Raw genomic sequence first — 19651 nt, 5'->3', positions numbered from 1 at the left:
TTCTTTAAAAGAGAAGATTGTTGATCTGATCAACCTAACTTAACTTGTATCGTTTACGTTCGATTGAACTTATTCAGGTTAAGTTTGTTTCAAATAAATAAAAATTTCATGGGTTAAATTAGCGATCAACCTAACTGAACTTGTATCGTTTACGTTCGATTGAACTTATTTAGGTTAAATTTGTTTCAAATAAATGAAAATTTTATAGTTAAATTAGCTCGTGTGTTCATTTTAAACTCGATTGAATTGAACTGAATCAACTTGAATTTGTTGTTAATTTTAAAAAATAAATTTATTTTCAATTATTTGGGAGGTAATATTTTAAATTGTATATTCAATTTGAGTGGTAAATTGATTAAATGTTTAAAAATAAAAAAATAAGTAGACACATTTTACTTTTATTATAATTTTTTTTATAAATGTCTCGAGTAAACTTAACCTAAAAGTTGGTTTTGGTTCATTAATGAGAGTTGTTTGTGTTGAAAAATATATAACCCGAACAATTGAGTTTGATCTAAAAAATATCTCAATCAGACTCACGACCACCCTACTCTCTAGCTAACACTACATTTAAAGATCATTTTTTAGTTTCTATACTTTAATAGACGTGGCAATTTAGACTACCTACCTCGAATTTCGAATTTATAATAATAAAAGTCCCTAGGTAACAAATTAACTTCTTGTACTATACAATTATTGTAAGAATTTGAGGAAATTTCTTATATAGCAAGATATATCTATAACTATAGAGTCTAAATATTAATAAGAACATTGACATTTAATTTTTAATAAACTTTATTAAAATGTAGGAATTCCTTTTGTTTATGTAACTAAATAATTATCAAATAAAGTTTATGTGATTCGTCAAGTTGGAGCAAACAAAGCGTTTGGTCCCTTACTGAATTAGGAATTCGAAGGTCTTTCTCTTTCAAAAAGAGACTCGGGAAAGAAAGAGCTATGTCATTGATTTCGCAGTGAATTCGAATCAATAGACTAATCTCTCTTTTTTTTTTCTCATTTAATTTGAGGCAGACCAAATAAAATAGAGAATGAAACGTATGGAATAGAGAATGAAACCCAAAAATAGGGGAAGTATTCAAAACCTTTTATTTTTAAAAAAGAATATATCGAGATATACCCATCGAAGTACCAAAGGCTTTCGGGGCTTACACCCCGACTAACCCCAACTTTAATATGAACCCATTGAGATTCAAATTTGCTCGAGTTCTTTTATAAAAATTGAACCATCGGTCTCTAGAATGATAATTAACGTATTATTCACTCAACTATGTTTGATTTAACTGTTAAACCTTTCCATTAATTGCACGATCATTTTCACGGACACGGTGGAAACAAAATATTCAAATGTCCTTAAAAGAATTTGAGAAGCGTATTGTTTCAGACATTTTCCAAGAAAACCAACTTGTAGTTACAGAGAGGGAAATGGAAAGAAAGTTTTAAAGCAAAAGCAAAAGGCGAAAAGCTCAGCTCATCTAAAGGCATTCAACCATCTGTATAAAGAAGAAGTGTGCTTGCTTGCTTGCTTGCTTTTGTAAGAGCTGCAAGGAAGGCCATTGATGAGGAGACGAAGCTCGTAAGAAACGAGAGAGAGAATGACGAGTAAGCACAGAGACGAAGGAAATGGCGAGCGGATTGTATCGGAAGGAAGTCGCGGTCGAGACGATGGCGGTGAGATGGGGAAGAAACTGACCGTATCGACATTGCAAGCTAGAGAAGAAGAGATTGAGAGGAGGAAGATGGAAGTTAAGGAGAAGGTTGAGTTGCAGTTAAGCCGTGCTGAGGAAGAAGCTAAACGCTTAGCACAAATTTGGGAAGTAAGTTTTATAATCATATGCTTTTTATGTAACACGCCTAGAAAGGATACAATTCTAATGTAAATTCTTATTTATTTAGGCTAAATTAATAAAAATATTCTTGGATCTATATATATATATATGAATATTCTTGGATCTATATATATATGGATATATATATATATATATATATACTTTTCAACTTAAAGAAAGTCTCAATCATACCTTAAAGCTTAAAAAAAAAAAAAATCATTAGTTAGAATTAATATTTTATTTCATATATAGCGTTGAACTTTTAAAAGTGTTAAAAAAACATTTTTGAACTTTTTTATTATTATTATTTTGTTAATACCCTTGAACTATTTTAAAAACTTCAAAATATTTTTTTTTTATATATATATATATAAAGTTAAAAAATATTGTTAGAGTTGATATCACGTTCAAAAAATACTCATGAATTTTAAAAAGTAATCTTAATACTTTTTTTTAAAATTAATTTTTTTAAAAAAGTACGAGTATTTTTTAATTTAAAAAAATAAAAATTAAAGAGTATTTTTTAGACCCTTTCAAAGTTTAAAGATATTTTTAAAATAAAATATTTATAATTATAATTTCTGTATAAAGCTAATGATAACCATATTTTTTAAACTCAGAGGTATTATTGAAGAAAGTTTATCAATATTATTTTAGTTTAAAGGTAGTTTAAATTAATTTAACAGAAAATTAAAAAAAAAATTGGAATTCAAAGATTGAACAAAAAAAAGTTGACCTAGAAGGTTGTTGTGTATGATTAAGGAGCTGGAGGTAATGGGAGATCCAATGGGGAAAGAAGTTGGTAATGTGAGAAAAAGAATAGACACAGCTAAGAAGGAACTGAAATCACTGGGACAGATCTGCCAAAAGAAGGTGCTTCAATCTCAATAATTTTTTTTTTTTTTTTAATATTTGGTTTTATGTTGGAACTTCTAACCTCTAATTTTATAAAGTAAGTTTCAGTTAAAAAAATATTTGTTCTAAATGGTAACAGGAAAAAGAATATAAAGAAGTCTTGGAAATATTCAATGAAAAAACCAACGAGAAAGCTCAGCTACTCACTACACTCATGGAGGTAACAATAATTCTTTACCCCAACTCTAAATTTTCCGTTCCTTTTCTTGCCACTTAACGGTCTAATTTTTTTTTAATTCAAATAATTTTTGTTAAATAATAAACTTAATTCAATCCAACTACACCTAATATTTTAGTTCAAATTATTTGACTCATTTATTTAAATGTTTATTTTTAATATAAATAAAACATTCATATATAAAATACCTATTTATTTACTTTTTTTTAAACTAAATTGCAATATATATTTTTTAAAAATACATTTCAAAAACATAAAAGTTATTTTAAAAGCTATTGAATAATAAAATAATCGAAGAACATTCCTGAAATTAAATAAAATTATAATAAATATATTGGTATATAAATATATCATAAGTAAAAAAGTTTTTTTATTTTTATTTTTATTTTTTGAAGTTAACAATAATTATTAATTTGTTTCAATCTAAACTGATTTCGGTGAAACCTACGAGCTAACTCAACTCATAAAAATTTGCATTTATTTAAACTAAATCAAATCCAAATAAATTATAACTCAATCCAAAACGTACCGATTAGGTTGGGTTGATCACGTTCTTCCCTTTAAATCGCACCAAGGGGCTAATATTCTATTAAATTGTCCAATTGCCATTTGTAAATGGCCATAATGTTATCAGCTGCTGGATCAAAGTGAGAGATGGAGGATGAACAAGCTTGAAGAATTGAGTAAGCACATAGCATTGACGAACTGATCGAGAAAATATGAATGGCTATCTATATTGTTGTCCATGAGTAGCACCTTCATTTTTTCTGTTCTTGTTAAAATTGTACTTTTATTTAAAGAAATGTTTCAGAAAGTGTTAAAGATAAACATGCAGGCCATCCTCCATAACGTGTAATTAATATCAATAATATTATTAATCCTTCTATCATATCATAACATTTAATTTGGCACCTCCATTTCTGATCACTTAATGAACAAAACCGAGATAATAGTATATGGTTTTGGTCCTATAGGCTATAACAAATAAACATGCAAGAAATTGAAGGTAAAAAGAACATATGAAGAAAGAAGATTATGCATTTGACAAGCCATTGATGCCTATAATAATGGGTTGGATAAATGATATGCATGATACACACCATATATGGACTGCAAAGGCTGTGCTCTCAAATCACAAGAATGCTTATAAGCGAACGGACGACTTACAAAATTTGTCGAAGAAACGATTAATCTGGTAGAAGCTGGTTGTACTCTGCCAGTAGCTTAGGTATATCGTCCATACGTAACTGTGAATTCAAAAAAGGAATAAAAACGTATATGAATTCGGATACTTGGATAGAATCAGAAGAAACGAATTCGGATACTAGAATTTTGAACTGTGTGAAGCTCACATATGCTTAGAAACCAATATTGGATCAATTGGTAAAATCTAACGTCTTAACTTCCAAGTCAACCAAACTTTATTGTTGCATAATTTGGTAATTACAGTCATGTTCAAGATCATCATGGCCTCTGTTTTTCAGTCATTTGAATTCTGAACATTGCCGATTAATTCAACTTCGTAGTTCATATTGTTTACGAACTGAGAAGCAAGAGAATCTAGAGGTAGATCTCGATGCAAAACCGCAAGGGAAATTCCAAATATTAGAGAATTTGTAAGATCCCACGTCGATTGGAGAGGAGAACGAAAATTTCTTTATAAGGGTATGGAAACCTGTCCCCAGTAGACATGTTTTAAAAACCTTGAAGGAAAGTCCGAAAGGGAAAGCCCAAAGAGGACAATATATGGTAGCGGTGGGTTTGGGAATTTAAAGAACCATTCCCTGCACCTATCATGAAAATCAAACAGTGGTGTATAGGGCGTGGGGTGGGGAGGAGTCTGTTGTGGTCCAAAAGTGGCTTTGAGCAGTATGTAAAGTTACCCTAAGGAAAAAGATATACCAGAAAGGAGAACACCACAAGCAAGAAGTAGTAAGATAAAATCAACAGCGAATAAAAGGATTCACCTATTAACCACTTCGTACCATACTGTTCATACCTGACGAAAGCTGTTAATATGGTAAAATTGATAAGCATCTTTTCCAGGAAGACTGGTAGTCATGAACTCTGACTGAGGCCCATCATTTGTACTGTAATTTTAAACATAAATTAAACAACAATGACCAAACAGGAGATACTAACATGAAAATAAAAACTAGGAGAGGAGTTCGTGCTTTCCATGCCAAGAATATAAAAATAAAATAAAAAACAATAATTAAAGCTCCAATCGATAACCATTCGGTTTTTAGTTGTTGAAAATTGTGCTTGTTTTTTCATCATTTCTTTACAATCAGTTTCATCTTGTTTTTTTTTTCGAACAGACAAAATTTTTCAATAAAAAAAAATGAAGGGGTAAAAACCCCAAAACCCCATTTCATATTCTACACATCAACAGTCATATCAGAAGATGGATGCCACTAGAAATCAAATTAATCAATGCCAATGCACATATAATGAGATTTCAGAACACTAAACAGAAACTCGAATTTGAAGATGGAAAGTGATAAAAGTCATGTATGATTTGATAAGATCTGATAAGTGGTAATGCTTCATTCTTACAAGTACTTATGGGTGATCAACCGCTGGTAATCACGAAGTAAGGGCCCAAGCTCTTTCAGTGGAATTAACCTAGGATTAGAATTGCTCCAATGTTTCCGAAGTGCCTGAGCGGCCTTCCACAAAAATGAAAGAAAAAAAAACTATCAGATAACCTAATTAGATGACCTTGCATCGAAATATTTCCAACTCACCTCAGTATGTGTGACCCGTCCAGTGATAGAAGGTTCAACTTCACTTAAACTAAATGCTAGATTAAGGAACTCCTTGTCCTCCATCTCGCCAACAACAGGTAGTCCAGGATTTGAGAAAGAGAGAGTAATCCCCAAACTTTTTCCTAACTCTTCAACTGCATTGTGCCTCCCTTGAGAATCCTGTTCAGACTAATATGAAATATATTTTTATAATATCCACAGGAAACAATTCTGGGTATAGGAAAGGATAAACATAATAGAGGATGAGATTCTTCAGACCTATTAGTTTATTTATTCAAAATCTTATGTTGTTATTTTTTCTTTTTATGAGAGAAAAAATTCCAATCGAAAACAGGGAAGGCATATCAAAGAGCTAGGAAATAAGGGGCCCAATCCATATTGCTAACATAATACGTTATCAATGATACAAACAATAAGCATAACCATTTACATATCCCTAGAAATTTACATGTTTTGCTAAGTTTAAAATTTTATTTCAAGTATTGGTTTGCAAAAGCCTCGAAAAACAATGCAAATTAAGATGCGAGAGTGACCAAACCATCATCACTTCAGTGCATATAGGGGGGTCATCCTGTTCCCAACTAGGTCTTTACCATGCAGGAAAGCTTTTGGGAGGAGCACCCAGAAAGAGGAAGATATTATCGAAGTTTGAAACTACGAACATTTTAAGGTTTTTATGGATAAAATAAACTACCGATGATTTTGAATAAGAATATGAGCATGTCGATAATGTTTGGACGAGATGATCATTATGATTATCAGAGAGAGAGGAAAAAAAAAAGGAATTTTTACTACTGATTGCTATCTATTTTTCATGAATGGTGTTGTTTTCGTAATTCCCTCTCTTAGTAAAGAGAAATTTTATGTTCCCACTAAACTAATATCGCAAAATGAACCACGTATTAGAACTAAGAATGCATAAAGGCCATGTGTTCATTAAGTGAGAGGCTGTGTTCCAATACCTCCTGTGCGGAACTGGAATCTTCATTCAAAGTTGTCAAATCCTTATTTTGAGGGAGATCGTTGGGTGATGTGGAAAACAATCTCTTTACAATTGGGTCCTCTGTAAGACATAATATACTTTATGAGGACTATCAAACTAGTTAGTCAACAAGAAGAAAATTAAACAATCATTAATCATGCGCTCTTACTAGTATCTCCAGTTCGAAGTAACACTTCTAACCTTTTCTTTTTCTTTCGCTCGGTTAGGGTAGCAGAGGGGGAAAAGGTACAGGTTAAGAGATGTCATTGAAGGTATTTTATGAGGAACCAAGCTTTAGTTGAGCTAAATGGAAGAAGCCAATGTTTAAGAACTCAGAAAAAGAAAAAGAAGAAGAAAAGGTAAAACATTATGAGTAAAGAAATTGGCTGATCCTCACTATTTACAGGTCAAGCTGGAGAGAGTACTTTCAGATTAACTATCAAGATATATTAATGGAAAATATGCATGCCTGAAAGTGAAAAAACTTCAAACTTTTCAAGAAAGGAACATTGCGGACAAGATTCGATGAACAGCTTTCTGAAAAGAAATGAAATACCTTCAGTAACTAACCACCACAGATCGCCAAAGGTTGATTTCCCATCAAAGCCACCAAATAACAAATAACGTGATCCAACACAGGTCATTGAATGGTATGCCCGTGCTGAAGGAGCTTCATTTCCAGTAGGCAACCGCTTCCATTGAGCAGTCACTGCATTTCAAAGAGAAAAGGCTACTCACCACAGAACAGTAAACCATTGAATAGATGAAGGACAGATGGTTATCAATCATATCAGGAAAGTTTGACATGTTCAAGGTTTTTCTGGAGTGTACAGCCTGCTGTTCTCCTTCAGATTTCTCTCATTATTTATAAGTTGGCATAGAAGTCCTCAACTAAAAATCATCGTGTACATAGTTCACCTCCTTCCTAACCCCACCCATCCCCGTTGCAGCCCCCTAAAGCAATAGTGTTCCTTTTATGTGTGAAATTAAAGCCGCAGAAGAAATTGCCTTTTAGCAGCATACGGAGGTAATTATACACTCACCCCTATCCAACACAATTGAATCATTGTGGTAAACGTCATAGCGACTAAGCCAACCACCAGTCCCATGCCCTCCAAATAATAGTAGCTGTTAAGACAAGAAGGGGGTTATAATCAAGTTGAAGTAATACCAATGAAAGAGTACTAGCAAATGAAAGCTTGTTTGAAACTAATTGGAGAATTCTTTAATATATTCTCTTCTTTTCTTTTCTTTTTCTTTTCCTTTCCTAAAACTCTGGAACGGTAGGGGAACACAACTTATCTTCACCTTGCTCTTTTGAGTCTCTTTTTCATTTTTGAAAAAAACTGTCTTTCTTGGAAACAAATTTCTTAGTAAAAAGAAAACTCCAAGGTTCCCTATTTCAACTAGACTTCTTCTTCCATGAAAAATAAAAGATGATATACTAGCCACCAATAGGAGTTCACAACTTGAGTGCTCCTTAACGATTTTCATTTCTGATGAAGCAGATAATAGAGGTCACTAACAGGACTAAAAGCTTGAGCTATCCCGACAAATACACAACATCCTTTTTAGAGCGAAGCGAAGTACAAATAAGAAAGGTGAAAAAGAACAAAAATTCTGGAAAATGTAATTACATAATGTCCACCCGATGTAATGGTATGGCCACAACGGGGAGAAGGACCTTGACCCGGAAGCTTCAACTGGGTCCATCCCGCGGTTTCATTCTCTGCCACAAAACAGTGAAACATTTCATTAGCTGCTTAAAAAAAACTTGAAACACACTGAAACTCAGAGGAAAAAAGAAAATCCATCTGAAAGCCCAAATCTCTTGACCTCATGCAAAACAATTTATAAACAAACAAACCAAGGAGAAAAGGACACTACAACAGTGTTTCATCCTTCCATTTTTTAAAATGATCAGAGAATGTTTGTCCAATGAAAGTTTCTAATAAATACACTAACCGGATAATGCTGGAGCAGATGAGCAAATAAACAACACATACCCATCTATATTTGGATTGAGAAAACATAAAAATATTGAACAAACAGAAAACAGAGAAGTAGGATATAACATTCTTAAAATGAAGATCCAAGATTCACAACTCGAAGTTGGACCTTGTAACAATGCAAATGAAGGTATAGCTTCACAATGAAAGCAAGAAAGTTTTAGCATGTATATCTTAATGGTCAATCACTCGTCCATGGATATTTGGGGTGTAGAATCTAATTACATAGGATAAATGTGTCATTACCCTTCAAACAACAATGTCATAGAAAATCAGCAAGATCTAGAAAACAAATTCATTTATCATAAGATTTAAATGGCCATAGAAAATAATTGTAAATTTGGAAAAACTAAGAAAGCAGAAAAATTCTTTCAATTTGGTAAGAAAAGGAAAAACAACCAACAACTAACCTTCTTCAATGAGTCCTTTCAAAGCCCATAAGTCACCCAATATTGGTCCACCACCTCCTATCCGTTCAAAAGGGCCAATTAGTTTAGCAGCAAAACGCAAAGTTACAGAACCACATTTAAAATGATGAAACAAAATTTCTAAAATATAGTTAAGGACTAAGGTACAATACAAAAAAAAAAAAATTCCAATTTAGCAAAATCAAAACATAAATAGCAAATTCCCACTTTTAAGTATTCTCAACCTCTAGGAGGTAATTAAAATAAGCATCAGATGTGTAACCAAGCCAACTATCTGTCTCACAACATAGTGATTTATTTATTTTCTTCCTTTCCTTTTATATTTTGTGAAACATAGTATGAAATTACAAAAGATCGGGAGAACCCAAAAGGATAGTTATATTTCTTACGACGTAAGAAGCTGGTAACGTCAATGAAAATGTACCAGTATGATTCATAATTAACAGAGATATCATTTAGAAAATACAACTGTTGGGGGAATATTACACGCGGCTGTACCTCTTCCACCATAGACAAGCAACCTTTTCTCAAGCATAGTTGCTGTATGGCCACATCTTGGAGGAGGCAATGATCCAGCAACTGAAAGTTCAGTCCATTCAAGTGACACTGCTTACCAAAAAGAAAAAAAGACAAACTTACAGAACAATCAACAATATAACTTAAAAGAAAAATAAGAATGGCAAAAGGAGAAAAATTCTGAAATAACAAACAGAAGAAATGAAAAAGAAACTAAACAGGCAGAAGCGATGAAATTACTTGTGTCTAGGACATACACGTCTGACAACCACTTTTTACCATCCCAGCCCCCATACCTGCACTCAATTTAAGCATATTGAATTTAGCAAATAAAAAGAAATTATTAGAACCGATGAAGAATGCAAGCATTAACACTCACATGACAATTTTCCGGTTCCCAAAAGAAGAAGCTGCAGAAAAGTCCCTTGGTGAAGGCAAGTCACCGAAACTAGTTAGCTCTGACCATTGCCAGATATCTAAAAGACACACGAGTTAAATAGTGAGCCAAATGATAGAAATCGTAGTTAAGTTTGAAATATAAGCAGTTACTTTCCATTACAATTGCAAGACTTCAGTACGGTAGAGAACCTTACCAGTGTCTAGAACCCAGAAATCACCCATCCTACATATACAATGTCAGGATCAGTACAAGTATTGTGGAAAATTACAAAAATGAAACAAGAGTAGTTTAAAGCGTACATTGGGAGGACTATAAGATAGCAAATACATATAATAAAGTATTTCATGTTCAGTTCCTTCTTTTAACTATAAAAATCCAGAAAGTCCTCATCATAGAGGAACAAGCTAGATGAGGTTTTTAAAACCACGTAAGTGGGTCAATACGAGTACATCCTAAATCACTAATTCACTTTTCAATAAAATAATTATTTTTAAAAAATAAAGTAATAAATTTAAATTTAAATTTAAAATAAACTAATTAACTAAATTAACAAAAAAAGAAAATAACCATAGACTGAGTATTTACATCCAACACCATCTTAGTTATGTTTATGAGCTGCTGAAGTGTCAACTCTCTCTTCCTCCATACACCCACCTCTTTCATTTTAGGGGTTCTATATGCTCTCAACAAGCACCATTAGAGTTAAAAGTACCGATCAAGTGATGTGATCAGCCCAAGGCAGATGCTTATTGGAGTTGTTTTCAGTTATCCATCCCTTGATTTCACCTTGAGGGCAAGTAAAACTTTGAGACGCAAGAATTAAAAAGAAAAGAAAGATCAACAATAATAAGTTATACATATCTATACACAGTGAAGAATTGTAAGTGAGTACCAGGGTTAGAAGTTAATATGAGAAGGTAATTAGTTAGCTGGAATTGGGGGCTGTTATTGATTGTTATAGCAGACAACTGTAGTTGTTACTCAAAAAATGGCCAAAAGCTACATGATAAAAAGGTAGAAGGAAGTACAAGACTACATTGGAAAAAACTAGTGAACAGGAAAGCTCATGCCCATGAAGTTCCTGGGAAACCATTGTAACAATTATAATACAGATCAGTAATATCTGAGTTAAGAAAATTGGCTGGAAATCGTAGGAAGGGTTTTTTAGGGTTGATAAGAATATCAGTGATTTTTGGTGCTAGTCAGTTTTTTGGACTACTCTTGAAAGTTCTTTTTACCGAAGAATTCTGTGACTACTCCCTTTTCTATTTAATACAAACTATAGAGTACTTTTGCAGTCTCCATCTACTTTTGGTTGGGGAAGATGTCTCATTTTGCCATACACTTGTATTTATTTTTCTCTTTAACAAAAACTTATGTTAGAATAAGTAATTCAAACATTGTAAGAAAGCTAAATTATCTACAAATTTAGAGCCAAATATCAAAAAGTAGACAATATAATAATCAAATTTTCATATATATATGATTGTTTTCATCCTAATATTACACATTACATCCGAACTAAGGGGCACAAATATCACAGCATTTCAACATTTTTTTCTACTAGGAGTGAATACCTTTTGCTACCTGAACGTCCACCAAAAACAAACATGTGGCAATCAATTGCAACAGCTATGTGAAAAGCTCGTGGACTGGGACCAACTTGATCGTTTGAGCCATTGCCAGTGCATTCTGGCTGAAACCATAACTTATTGTCTGCAATACAAGAGTAAGAATATAGTCACATTAACAAAAGTAAAACCATGATAATTTTTGCTTTTAGTCTTAAATCTAATTATCATGAATACAGTAGACCATGATTTCATAGGTAACAATCTACCATAACGAACTCATTCAAATGACCAAATATTCTGCAGCAAACAAACAAACCCAAAGACTTCGTGTACTGAACCACGTAGCTTAATCTCAATCTAGTAAATTTAATTCCACATCAAATTACATTTCTCATTTTTCTAATTTATTTACTCTAATATATTCCCTGCCAACATCTAGGTCTTTTTGAGAGACGATGGCCTTGATCAAACCATGATCAGATTCAATACCTATCCATTTCTACAAAAAAAAAATATATATATATATATATATATCTGATCCTGTAATCGAGGTACTTTTATCATATAAAACATAGTCAAATATAGTGTAGATCTATTCCTTTCAACGTGAGTTACAGTTAGTCTTTGAACTTCAACATTTTCCTAAAATGAAGACATTCGCTGCATAAAAAGCAGGACCGACATTCATTAGATGTCCATTCGCTTCCTTCTAGGTTTTTTTTCTCTCATTCTTAAACCAGTAAAGAAAACAGTGCCTAAATGTATCCTGAATGACAGAATCGCAATCTTGCCTATGAATTTTTCTCAGGTATGAAATTCATTGGACCAATTTATCATTCTTCTAGGAGCTACACTCACGAGTAGATTCTCTTCCTATCATTATCGTTCACATCAGGACTTCAACCTAACAGATCTCTACTGATATCGCAAAAATTCGAATGAATGAAATATCCGTAAGCAGTAAGAAATCCGTCTAATAATAATCAATCTCCACACTCAACAAAATCAAAAAACAACATCGACAAAATGTAAAATCATAATCCACGAATCAAGAGACGCATTTCTTACACAAAATACAACTCCAAACCAAACCGAAAATAAAACAAATAAAAGCTCGATCAAACTATAAAAATGACAATATAAAGAACAATACGAACAAAATCAAGAAGACAGCGAGGAATAACGTAACAGAGCAATACGATTACGAGGACAAAAGCTATATAAGAGAGTAAAAACAATCGGAAACGAAAAGTACCGATGTCATAAACGGCGATATCGCTCAGAAATTTCTTGTCGACAAGGCCACCAAACACGACGACCTTCGAATTCCCGATGTTAACCGCAGAGTGGCCACTGAAACTCCAAAGAACGAGCAATCAATGAAGGAAAGAACAAATCGTAGAGAATTCACACACGAAGAACGAGATAAATGCCTGCGAGGTTTGGGAAGAGTTCCGCTGAAATCAGAGGGAGAAGCTTTCACCCAGTAGTGCATACTTTCTTCCTCCTCTTGCCCACTTCACCTGGGACGCAGACGAGAGGACTTCGGTCAACAAATATGCGTTTAGCCCACCCGCGAGAATTCGACCTGTATTTTTATTTTGGGTGGGAATTTCAACTATTGATTCCTTTTTTTTTTTAATAATAAAAATAAAAATAAAAATCCTTAATCGTTTATCATGTAAACGTTGGCAGTTATTCCAGCTTTATTTTTAAATATTTATATTTGTGTTAAAAATATATATATATATATATATATATATATATATATGAGAAATGGGCCAAGCAAGGAAGAAGAAAGGACCTTGGATCGAAGCCCAAACTGGAAATTGGGCCGAAGCCCAATTTCATGTTCTCGACGTTGTTAGGATCGACGACTCAATGGGTCATGCGCCATAAACGCCACTGTGCTATATTGTTAGTATTTATCAACTTAATTAGTAAATTGATTTATTGAAAATTTTATCTGATTTTGAAGTTTTCTTTTTTTTTTTTTTTTTATATTAATTAAAATATAATAATAATAAATATTAGAAATTAAGAAAGGGATATCAATTATTTTGATTTTTTTTTGTAAATAGGTTTGCCAAATATCAAACCAACCTGTCATCTCCCTTTTCTTTTATTTTCAACTTAATTCAAATATTATAATAACAATAAATAATTGAAGGCTTTAAACAATCATATTTAAAGGTGTACATTCAACCCAACAACTCGGACCAACTCAACTCGAACTATAAAGGTTGGGTTGGGTTGGGTTAAGTTGGATTAACATTTCGGGTAGGGTTGGGTTCATTTTTATGAACCCAAATTTCAGGTTAATGGACAAAACCTTCGAGTTGACCCAAGCCAAATAAAAATATATAAAATATATTAAGCTCGAGTATTAATGGATTTGTCCGAATTTGTTAGGTGCATGTTTCATTTTTATTATCCTGTTTATATTGTTTTAATATTTTATTAGTTTTAATTTCTTTTTCTTTTTTATGTTTTATTTTTATTTTTTTATATTATTGTGTTATTTTATTATTTTTAATATTCTATTCTTTTAAATTTCTTTATTTTGTTTTTATTATTACGTTATTTTTAGTTATTTTTAGTTGTATGACCGACACAATTTGTTTTTTATTGAATTTGTTTTTTTTTTTCATAATTATAGTTTGATTTGTGTTTGTTCATGAACTTTTAATATATAAATTTATTAAATTGTATCTCAATAATTATAAATGGTAGATAAATAAAATTAAAAAAAAAAAAGTTAACAACCCAACCCGAAAATAAAGGGTTGGATTGAGTTGAGTTGTGAAAAGTTTGGTTGGGTTACCAATCCAACTGTAGCCCGAAGCCAATAACCGAGAGAACTCTTAATACTACATAATACTACATACAGGAATTTTCATAATTTTCTATTGAATGAATGGTACATGATTCTACATCGACAAGCACCAAGAAAAGAAGAAACAAATTATTTAGTGCTTCATTTCGATATTGATTGTGAAATTGCGTTGCTGCGTCAGAAGAAGGATAGCTATACTGATTCGGTATACTCTAAAAACACCCTCGGTACAATATTGACGATCTTACAAAGATAAAATTTCAGTTAATTTCCATTTACTGATCTCATCTTTTACGGAATCGATCCCCTTTTGACTGTACAAGAATATGTGGAGCTCGGCATGTCGTACACACTCTCAAAAGTACACCCCCTTCTGAGGTAAAAGCATTGTGAGTGTATACTCATACTCACAAAAGATACATCACCATTCTCACAAACACAAACATCTAACTATAACCAATCTATACCTACTCCTTAACCATGTCCAAGAGTAGTGACCTTGGACAACCTCCTTTCCGGTTAGGCACCCTCCACTGTGCGCACAAGCCGAAGGCGTAGTGGCAATTCCTTCGGTTACTGCTGTATCCTCATCCAGCAGAGCGGCGTAGAGATACCGAGGTTTGACGTTAGACATTCAATAGGCTCCCACCTAACTCCTTACTTAGGTTGTAATCTGTATTACTCTGATGTGATGGTTGACGTCGTTGTTAACATATATCATCAGGTACACAATCTTTCATGTAAGGCTCCATCCACTGAGTGCCAATGCCGAAGGCGTAGTGGCATTTCCTTCGGTTACTGCTAAATCCCTTTAAGGGTGACATCTTGTAGCAGGGTGAGTGAGGAAAAAGCTTATTAAGTCTTGCATCTTGAGCTTTTTGACCTTTTACTGTGAATAGGCTACTATAACCCGAACTTTTGGGTGAGGTGAAAAAAATCCCCTAACTCGACCCAACCTCGACCATGTACACCCCTACGATCTTGAACGGATAGACATCAAATCTCAATGGCAATCTATTTTTTTATTTTAATTTTCAAACTTTCAATATTTTATTATACTATACTATATAATATTTATTTTAAAAAAAAAACTACTCCACCTTAAAAAGTTAATAATATACAAATAATAAATAGTCACGTTGGGTGGAGGTTTATTTTGATAAATGAGAAAGTCTTCTCGAAGCTTTCTAGACCTACAAGACAACTCCGACTTATTCTTGTCATTTGGCGACCGACGGTTAGGATTTTGCAATCTCGTCCTTTGTCCAAATTAGAAACTAGTTTTCAGGATTCATCTATTTTACCACTCATTTTTTTGGATCAACTATAAAATATCCAATTTAGTACCAAAAACTGAAATCGCAAATGCACACCATATTATAGATTTTTTTTTTCTCAATTTTGAGAAATAATTTATGTAATTTCAAAGTCTCGTTAATATCTTAAAACAAAATTAAAACTTAAAAAAATATCATTAATTTTACTCCAAATTAAAAAAATATTCTTAAAAATATATTCATAAATTTTAAAAACAGCATTAATATATCATTATTATATAAATAATTTTTCAAATTTTCAAATACCCGATTTATTGAAAAAATTAGGAAAGAACCAATCGAGTTCGTCCTCGTTACATCTCGAATCCCTTGCGTTATACTACTTTATTATTTCCTTTACTCTCTTCATGCCATATAATTTCTTTCTTGCACGACGTTTCGACAAAATCAGTCTCCACCTGGTAGACACGAAATGCTACAAAATGTAGCGACGGATACTAATTATCAATTTCTCCATACCCAAAGAGTGTATTGTTGACCTTTGATTTCAAATCTCTCACTCAGTCGTGCTTAACTCTCTGTCACGCTTTCTAAAACCTTATTCTCAAATTAGAGCCAGAACTTGAGAATATGTTGTTCGGCCATAGGCAACGCACTTCAAAGTTGGCTTAACGCACCATCCCCATCATTACTAAGGATTGAACGTGATACACGTGATACAAGATGCACTCTCAAATTTGATCTGTCTTTTTAATTTTAAAATATAATGCATATTTTATTAATTTATATTATATTATATATTACTCTTCCCATCTTCCTCCCTTCCATCCCATTACCCTCGAGCCTTCTTCACTCATACTGTGAGCTCGCCATGGAACCAAAGAAACCAACTAAAAAGATTCTGATGTTTCCATGGCTAGCATTCGGCCACATATCCCCCTTCATCCAACTCGCCAAACACCTCTCAAACACCTTCGAAATTCACCTCTGTTCTTCCCCTGTAAACCTCCAGAGCATCCAATCAAAACTCCCCCGAACCCCCTCAAACCCCATCCACCTCCTCCACCTCAACCTCCCACCGTCGCCGGAGCTCCCCCCCCACATGCACTCCACCAACGGCCTCCCTCTCCGCCTAATTCCCACTCTCCTCAACGCCTTCGACAAGGCCGCCCCTGATTTCACCTCAATTTTGCACAAATTAAACCCCGATTTACTCATCACCGACATGTTCCAACCCTGGGCCGTCCACTCCGCTGCCGCTCTCAACATCCCCGCCGTCTTCTTCCTCGTCGTCGGCGCCGGAACGTTCTCCCACTCCGTTCATTCTGTTCTTCACCACGGCGTTGATTTCCCTTTCCCCGAACTCGATCTACAAAATCATTGGTTATTTAAACGGCATCAAAACGATCCGTCGGATTCGAGTGTTGGTGTTGCGACAAGTCGGTTTCTTCAATTAGTGAAAGATCTCGAGGTTTACTCCGACGTCGTTTTGGTTAACTCGTTTATGGAGATTGAGAGTAAATACATTGATTATCTCTCTGTTTTGTTTAAGAAGAAAGTCGTTCCTGTCGGCCCACTGGTTGCATTGTCGGATGAGAAATCCGACGTGTTGGATTGGCTTGATCAAAAGGAACCGAAATCAACGGTGTACGTTTCGTTTGGGAGTGAGTATTATTTATCAAACGAAGATCGTGCTGAGCTGGCAATGGGTCTTGAAATGAGTGGGGCCAATTTCATATGGGTTATAAGATTTGGTAAAGGGGAGAGCGTTGGGATTCGAGAGGCTTTGCCGGAGGGGTTTATTGAGAGAGTTGGGGAGAGGGGTTTGGTGGTGGATGGGTGGGCCCCACAGATGGGGATATTGAAGCATACGAGTATCGGTGGTTTTGTGTGTCATTGTGGGTGGAATTCGGTGGTGGAGGCGGCGGTGAATGCGGTGCCGATTATTGCTCTGCCGATGCAGTTGGATCAGCCTTTTCATGGGAAGGTGGCGGTGGCTGCCGGTGTCGCCGTTGAGGCGGCGAGAGGCGTGGATGGTGCTGTTCAGAGGGAAGGGGTGGCTAAGGCTATTAAAGAAGTGTTGTTTGAGAAGAAGGGGGAGGAGTTGAGTGGGAAAGCGAAGGAAATTTGTGAGAGTTTGAAAGTCAAAGATGGGAAGAACATTGACACGTGTGTGGTGGAGATTAGCAGAATTTTGGAATCGGGAAAAAATTGATTAAATTTTATATTATTTTACCTTAAATAAGGTCAAATTCAGCTATGGGATGGTCAATAACGAATGGATTGGTGTAAAAAATGTAAACTCGAGCTGGATAAGTCGATGTTAAGCCTCTGGAGTCAAAGTCGAGCTGAATCGTTGGATCTAATGGAGTTGACACGCGTCATGCATGTGTAGGTGCTGGAGCATGCACGGGTCGTTGGAGCAGGTCAGGTCGCATACTTGATTATGCGTGAGTCACGTTCCTAGATTGCAGATGTGAGATAGAACGTGGGGTTTAAACTGAATATCACTAAGTCGTGATCTTGCAAATAGACTTAATTATGCTGAGTCTCGAGTCGTTAAGTGGTTTCTGATTTGAGTCCGAACTGAATATATTATTTTCTTAACTCGACTCAACCGGAAATCTTTGACTCAAAAATGCCTTAATTTTATATTTTCTTGATTATTATATGGGAAGTGTGAAATTTTAAGAGTAGATCAAGCTTGGGTTTATTTCAATAATACCTCTGTGTTTTAAAATGCATGTACGTTAAGCTTAAAGAATACTCCTGTCTTTAAAAAATATTGATATGCACGAATATGACGTAGCTTTTATATATATAATAATGTATACTTATACACGTGGGTAATAAAAAATGACGAAATTGATTTTTTTTTTTTTTTCTTTTCTGGATCTGGTCTAGTAGGTGAGAAGCGTAAGGGAGAACACAATGGATTAAAAATATTTATAAATCTAAGAAATGAGTAAAATTTTGTAGTATAAATTTTAAAAAAATACTCATAAATACAGGTGAACTTTCAAAAATAATATTAAAAAATTTGAAAATAATCTATAAGATGCAGATAGTCGAACGGAAAGTGGTGTTTCCAGTGGTGGATGGGTGAGTAACGCGTAAGAACCTGTCTTTGGGAGAGGAACAACAGCTTGAAACGATTGCTAATACCCGTATGCTGAAGAGCAAAAGGAGGAATCCACCCGAGGAAAAACTCGCGTCTGATTAGCTAGTTGGTGAGGCAATAGCTTACCAAGGCGATGATCAGTAACTAGGCTGAGATGATGATTAACCACACTGGAACAAAGACACAGCCCATACTCGTACACGAGGCAATAGTGGAGAATTTTTCACAATGTGATTTTCATAAATATATTGACAATAAGAATTTTTTAAAACTTTATTTTTATAAAGTTACTTTTAAAAGTTTATAAATATTTTTTAAACATAGTACTATTCGTACATAATGTTCTAATTTTTAAAAAAAAATTGAAGGATATTAATAAAAAAAAATTAAAATTTAAGAGTATTTTTTAAAACACTATTAAAAGTTTAATGGTATTTTTGAAATAAAATAGGAACGGTTTATTAAAATATTTTTTAGACAAAATATAAAATTATAAATATTTTTATTAATTTAGTCATAAATGTTCATATATAATCCGTTTATAAATGGAATAAAGAACCATTTAGTCATCTCTTAATAAATAAATAATGATTATGATGAATAATACAACTTTGTAGCTATTTTTTATTTTGGATATATATATATAATATTTTTTTTTTCTTTTTTTTTAACCATCGGTCACAATTCCTATATTATTTAGTAGAAATGGATTTCTATGATCTGTTCTTAATGAAAGCCCAATCGCAGTTTTAATTGGGCTCTTTTGGATTGCATGTTTTTTTTTTTTTTTTTTTTTT

The 19651-nt window shown here is 33.6% G+C and overlaps 3 protein-coding genes across 8 annotated transcripts; 2 read left to right on the top strand and 1 right to left on the bottom strand.

The window, feature by feature from the left end:
- Positions 1–1448: 1448 nt before the first annotated feature.
- Positions 1449–3768, top strand: LOC111449848. Of its 3 annotated transcripts, none has more exons than XM_023089930.1 (4): positions 1449–1835; positions 2610–2720; positions 2842–2922; positions 3477–3555. In XM_023089930.1, exons 1-4 carry the CDS (start codon positions 1614–1616, stop codon positions 3531–3533), a joined length of 471 nt encoding a protein of 156 aa, XP_022945698.1. In that variant the 5' UTR covers positions 1449–1613; the 3' UTR covers positions 3534–3555. The 3 variants fall into 3 exon arrangements, with proteins under 3 accessions (XP_022945698.1, XP_022945697.1, XP_022945699.1); XM_023089929.1 differs by lacking the exon at positions 3477–3555 and adding an exon at positions 3575–3768 and having other exon boundaries at positions 1453–1835; XM_023089931.1 differs by lacking the exons at positions 2842–2922; positions 3477–3555 and adding an exon at positions 3575–3768 and having other exon boundaries at positions 1456–1835.
- Positions 3769–3786: 18 nt separating this feature from the next.
- LOC111449847 (acyl-CoA-binding domain-containing protein 4) lies at positions 3787–13206 on the bottom strand. 4 transcript variants are annotated; one of them, XM_023089927.1, is made up of 16 exons: positions 13054–13206; positions 12876–12973; positions 11624–11762; positions 10240–10268; positions 10026–10122; positions 9887–9942; positions 9629–9736; positions 9113–9169; positions 8331–8422; positions 7737–7821; positions 7250–7402; positions 6674–6774; positions 5691–5879; positions 5500–5603; positions 4940–5030; positions 3787–4187 (listed from the first exon to the last, which is right to left on the bottom strand). In XM_023089927.1, the coding sequence occupies exons 1-16, from the start codon at positions 13113–13115 to the stop codon at positions 4128–4130; spliced, it is 1521 nt and encodes a 506-aa protein (XP_022945695.1). In that variant the 5' UTR covers positions 13116–13206; the 3' UTR covers positions 3787–4127. The 4 variants fall into 4 exon arrangements, with proteins under 4 accessions (XP_022945695.1, XP_022945694.1, XP_022945693.1 ...); XM_023089926.1 differs by having other exon boundaries at positions 5500–5612; positions 5691–5870; positions 13054–13205; XM_023089925.1 differs by having other exon boundaries at positions 5500–5612; positions 13054–13204.
- Positions 13207–16576: 3370 nt separating this feature from the next.
- Positions 16577–18411, top strand: LOC111449808 (beta-D-glucosyl crocetin beta-1,6-glucosyltransferase-like). Its single transcript, XM_023089855.1, has 2 exons — positions 16577–17964; positions 18381–18411. Exon 1 carries the CDS (start codon positions 16605–16607, stop codon positions 17946–17948), a length of 1344 nt encoding a protein of 447 aa, XP_022945623.1. The 5' UTR covers positions 16577–16604; the 3' UTR covers positions 17949–17964; positions 18381–18411.
- Positions 18412–19651: the final 1240 nt, after the last annotated feature.

Source organism: Cucurbita moschata, unplaced genomic scaffold (genome assembly GCF_002738365.1).
Source record: "Cucurbita moschata cultivar Rifu unplaced genomic scaffold, Cmos_1.0 Cmo_Scf00011, whole genome shotgun sequence".
Taxonomy (NCBI): Eukaryota; Viridiplantae; Streptophyta; class Magnoliopsida; order Cucurbitales; family Cucurbitaceae; genus Cucurbita; species Cucurbita moschata.
This window is presented reverse-complemented; position numbering and strand designations above follow the sequence as displayed.

What these genes read in the sequence shown, in the direction of transcription:
- LOC111449848 (XM_023089929.1), top strand. Translation starts at nt 1,614, where the DNA reads ATGACGAGTAAGCACAGAGACGAAGGAAATGGCGAGCGGATTGTATCG. An exon ending in GACAGATCTGCCAAAAGAAG is followed by an intron (nt 2,721 to 2,841) that starts GTGCTTCAATCT and finishes AAATGGTAACAG; the next exon opens with GAAAAAGAATATAAAGAAGT. An exon ending in TACTCACTACACTCATGGAG is followed by an intron (nt 2,923 to 3,574) that starts GTAACAATAATT and finishes TAATGTTATCAG; the next exon opens with CTGCTGGATCAAAGTGAGAG.
- LOC111449847 (XM_023089925.1), bottom strand. Translation starts at nt 13,115, where the DNA reads ATGCACTACTGGGTGAAAGCTTCTCCCTCTGATTTCAGCGGAACTCTT. An exon ending in ACTCTTCCCAAACCTCGCAG is followed by an intron (nt 12,974 to 13,053) that starts GCATTTATCTCG and finishes TTGGAGTTTCAG; the next exon opens with TGGCCACTCTGCGGTTAACA. An exon ending in TTTCTGGGTTCTAGACACTG is followed by an intron (nt 10,123 to 10,239) that starts GTAAGGTTCTCT and finishes TGTGTCTTTTAG; the next exon opens with ATATCTGGCAATGGTCAGAG.
- LOC111449808 (XM_023089855.1), top strand. Translation starts at nt 16,605, where the DNA reads ATGGAACCAAAGAAACCAACTAAAAAGATTCTGATGTTTCCATGGCTA.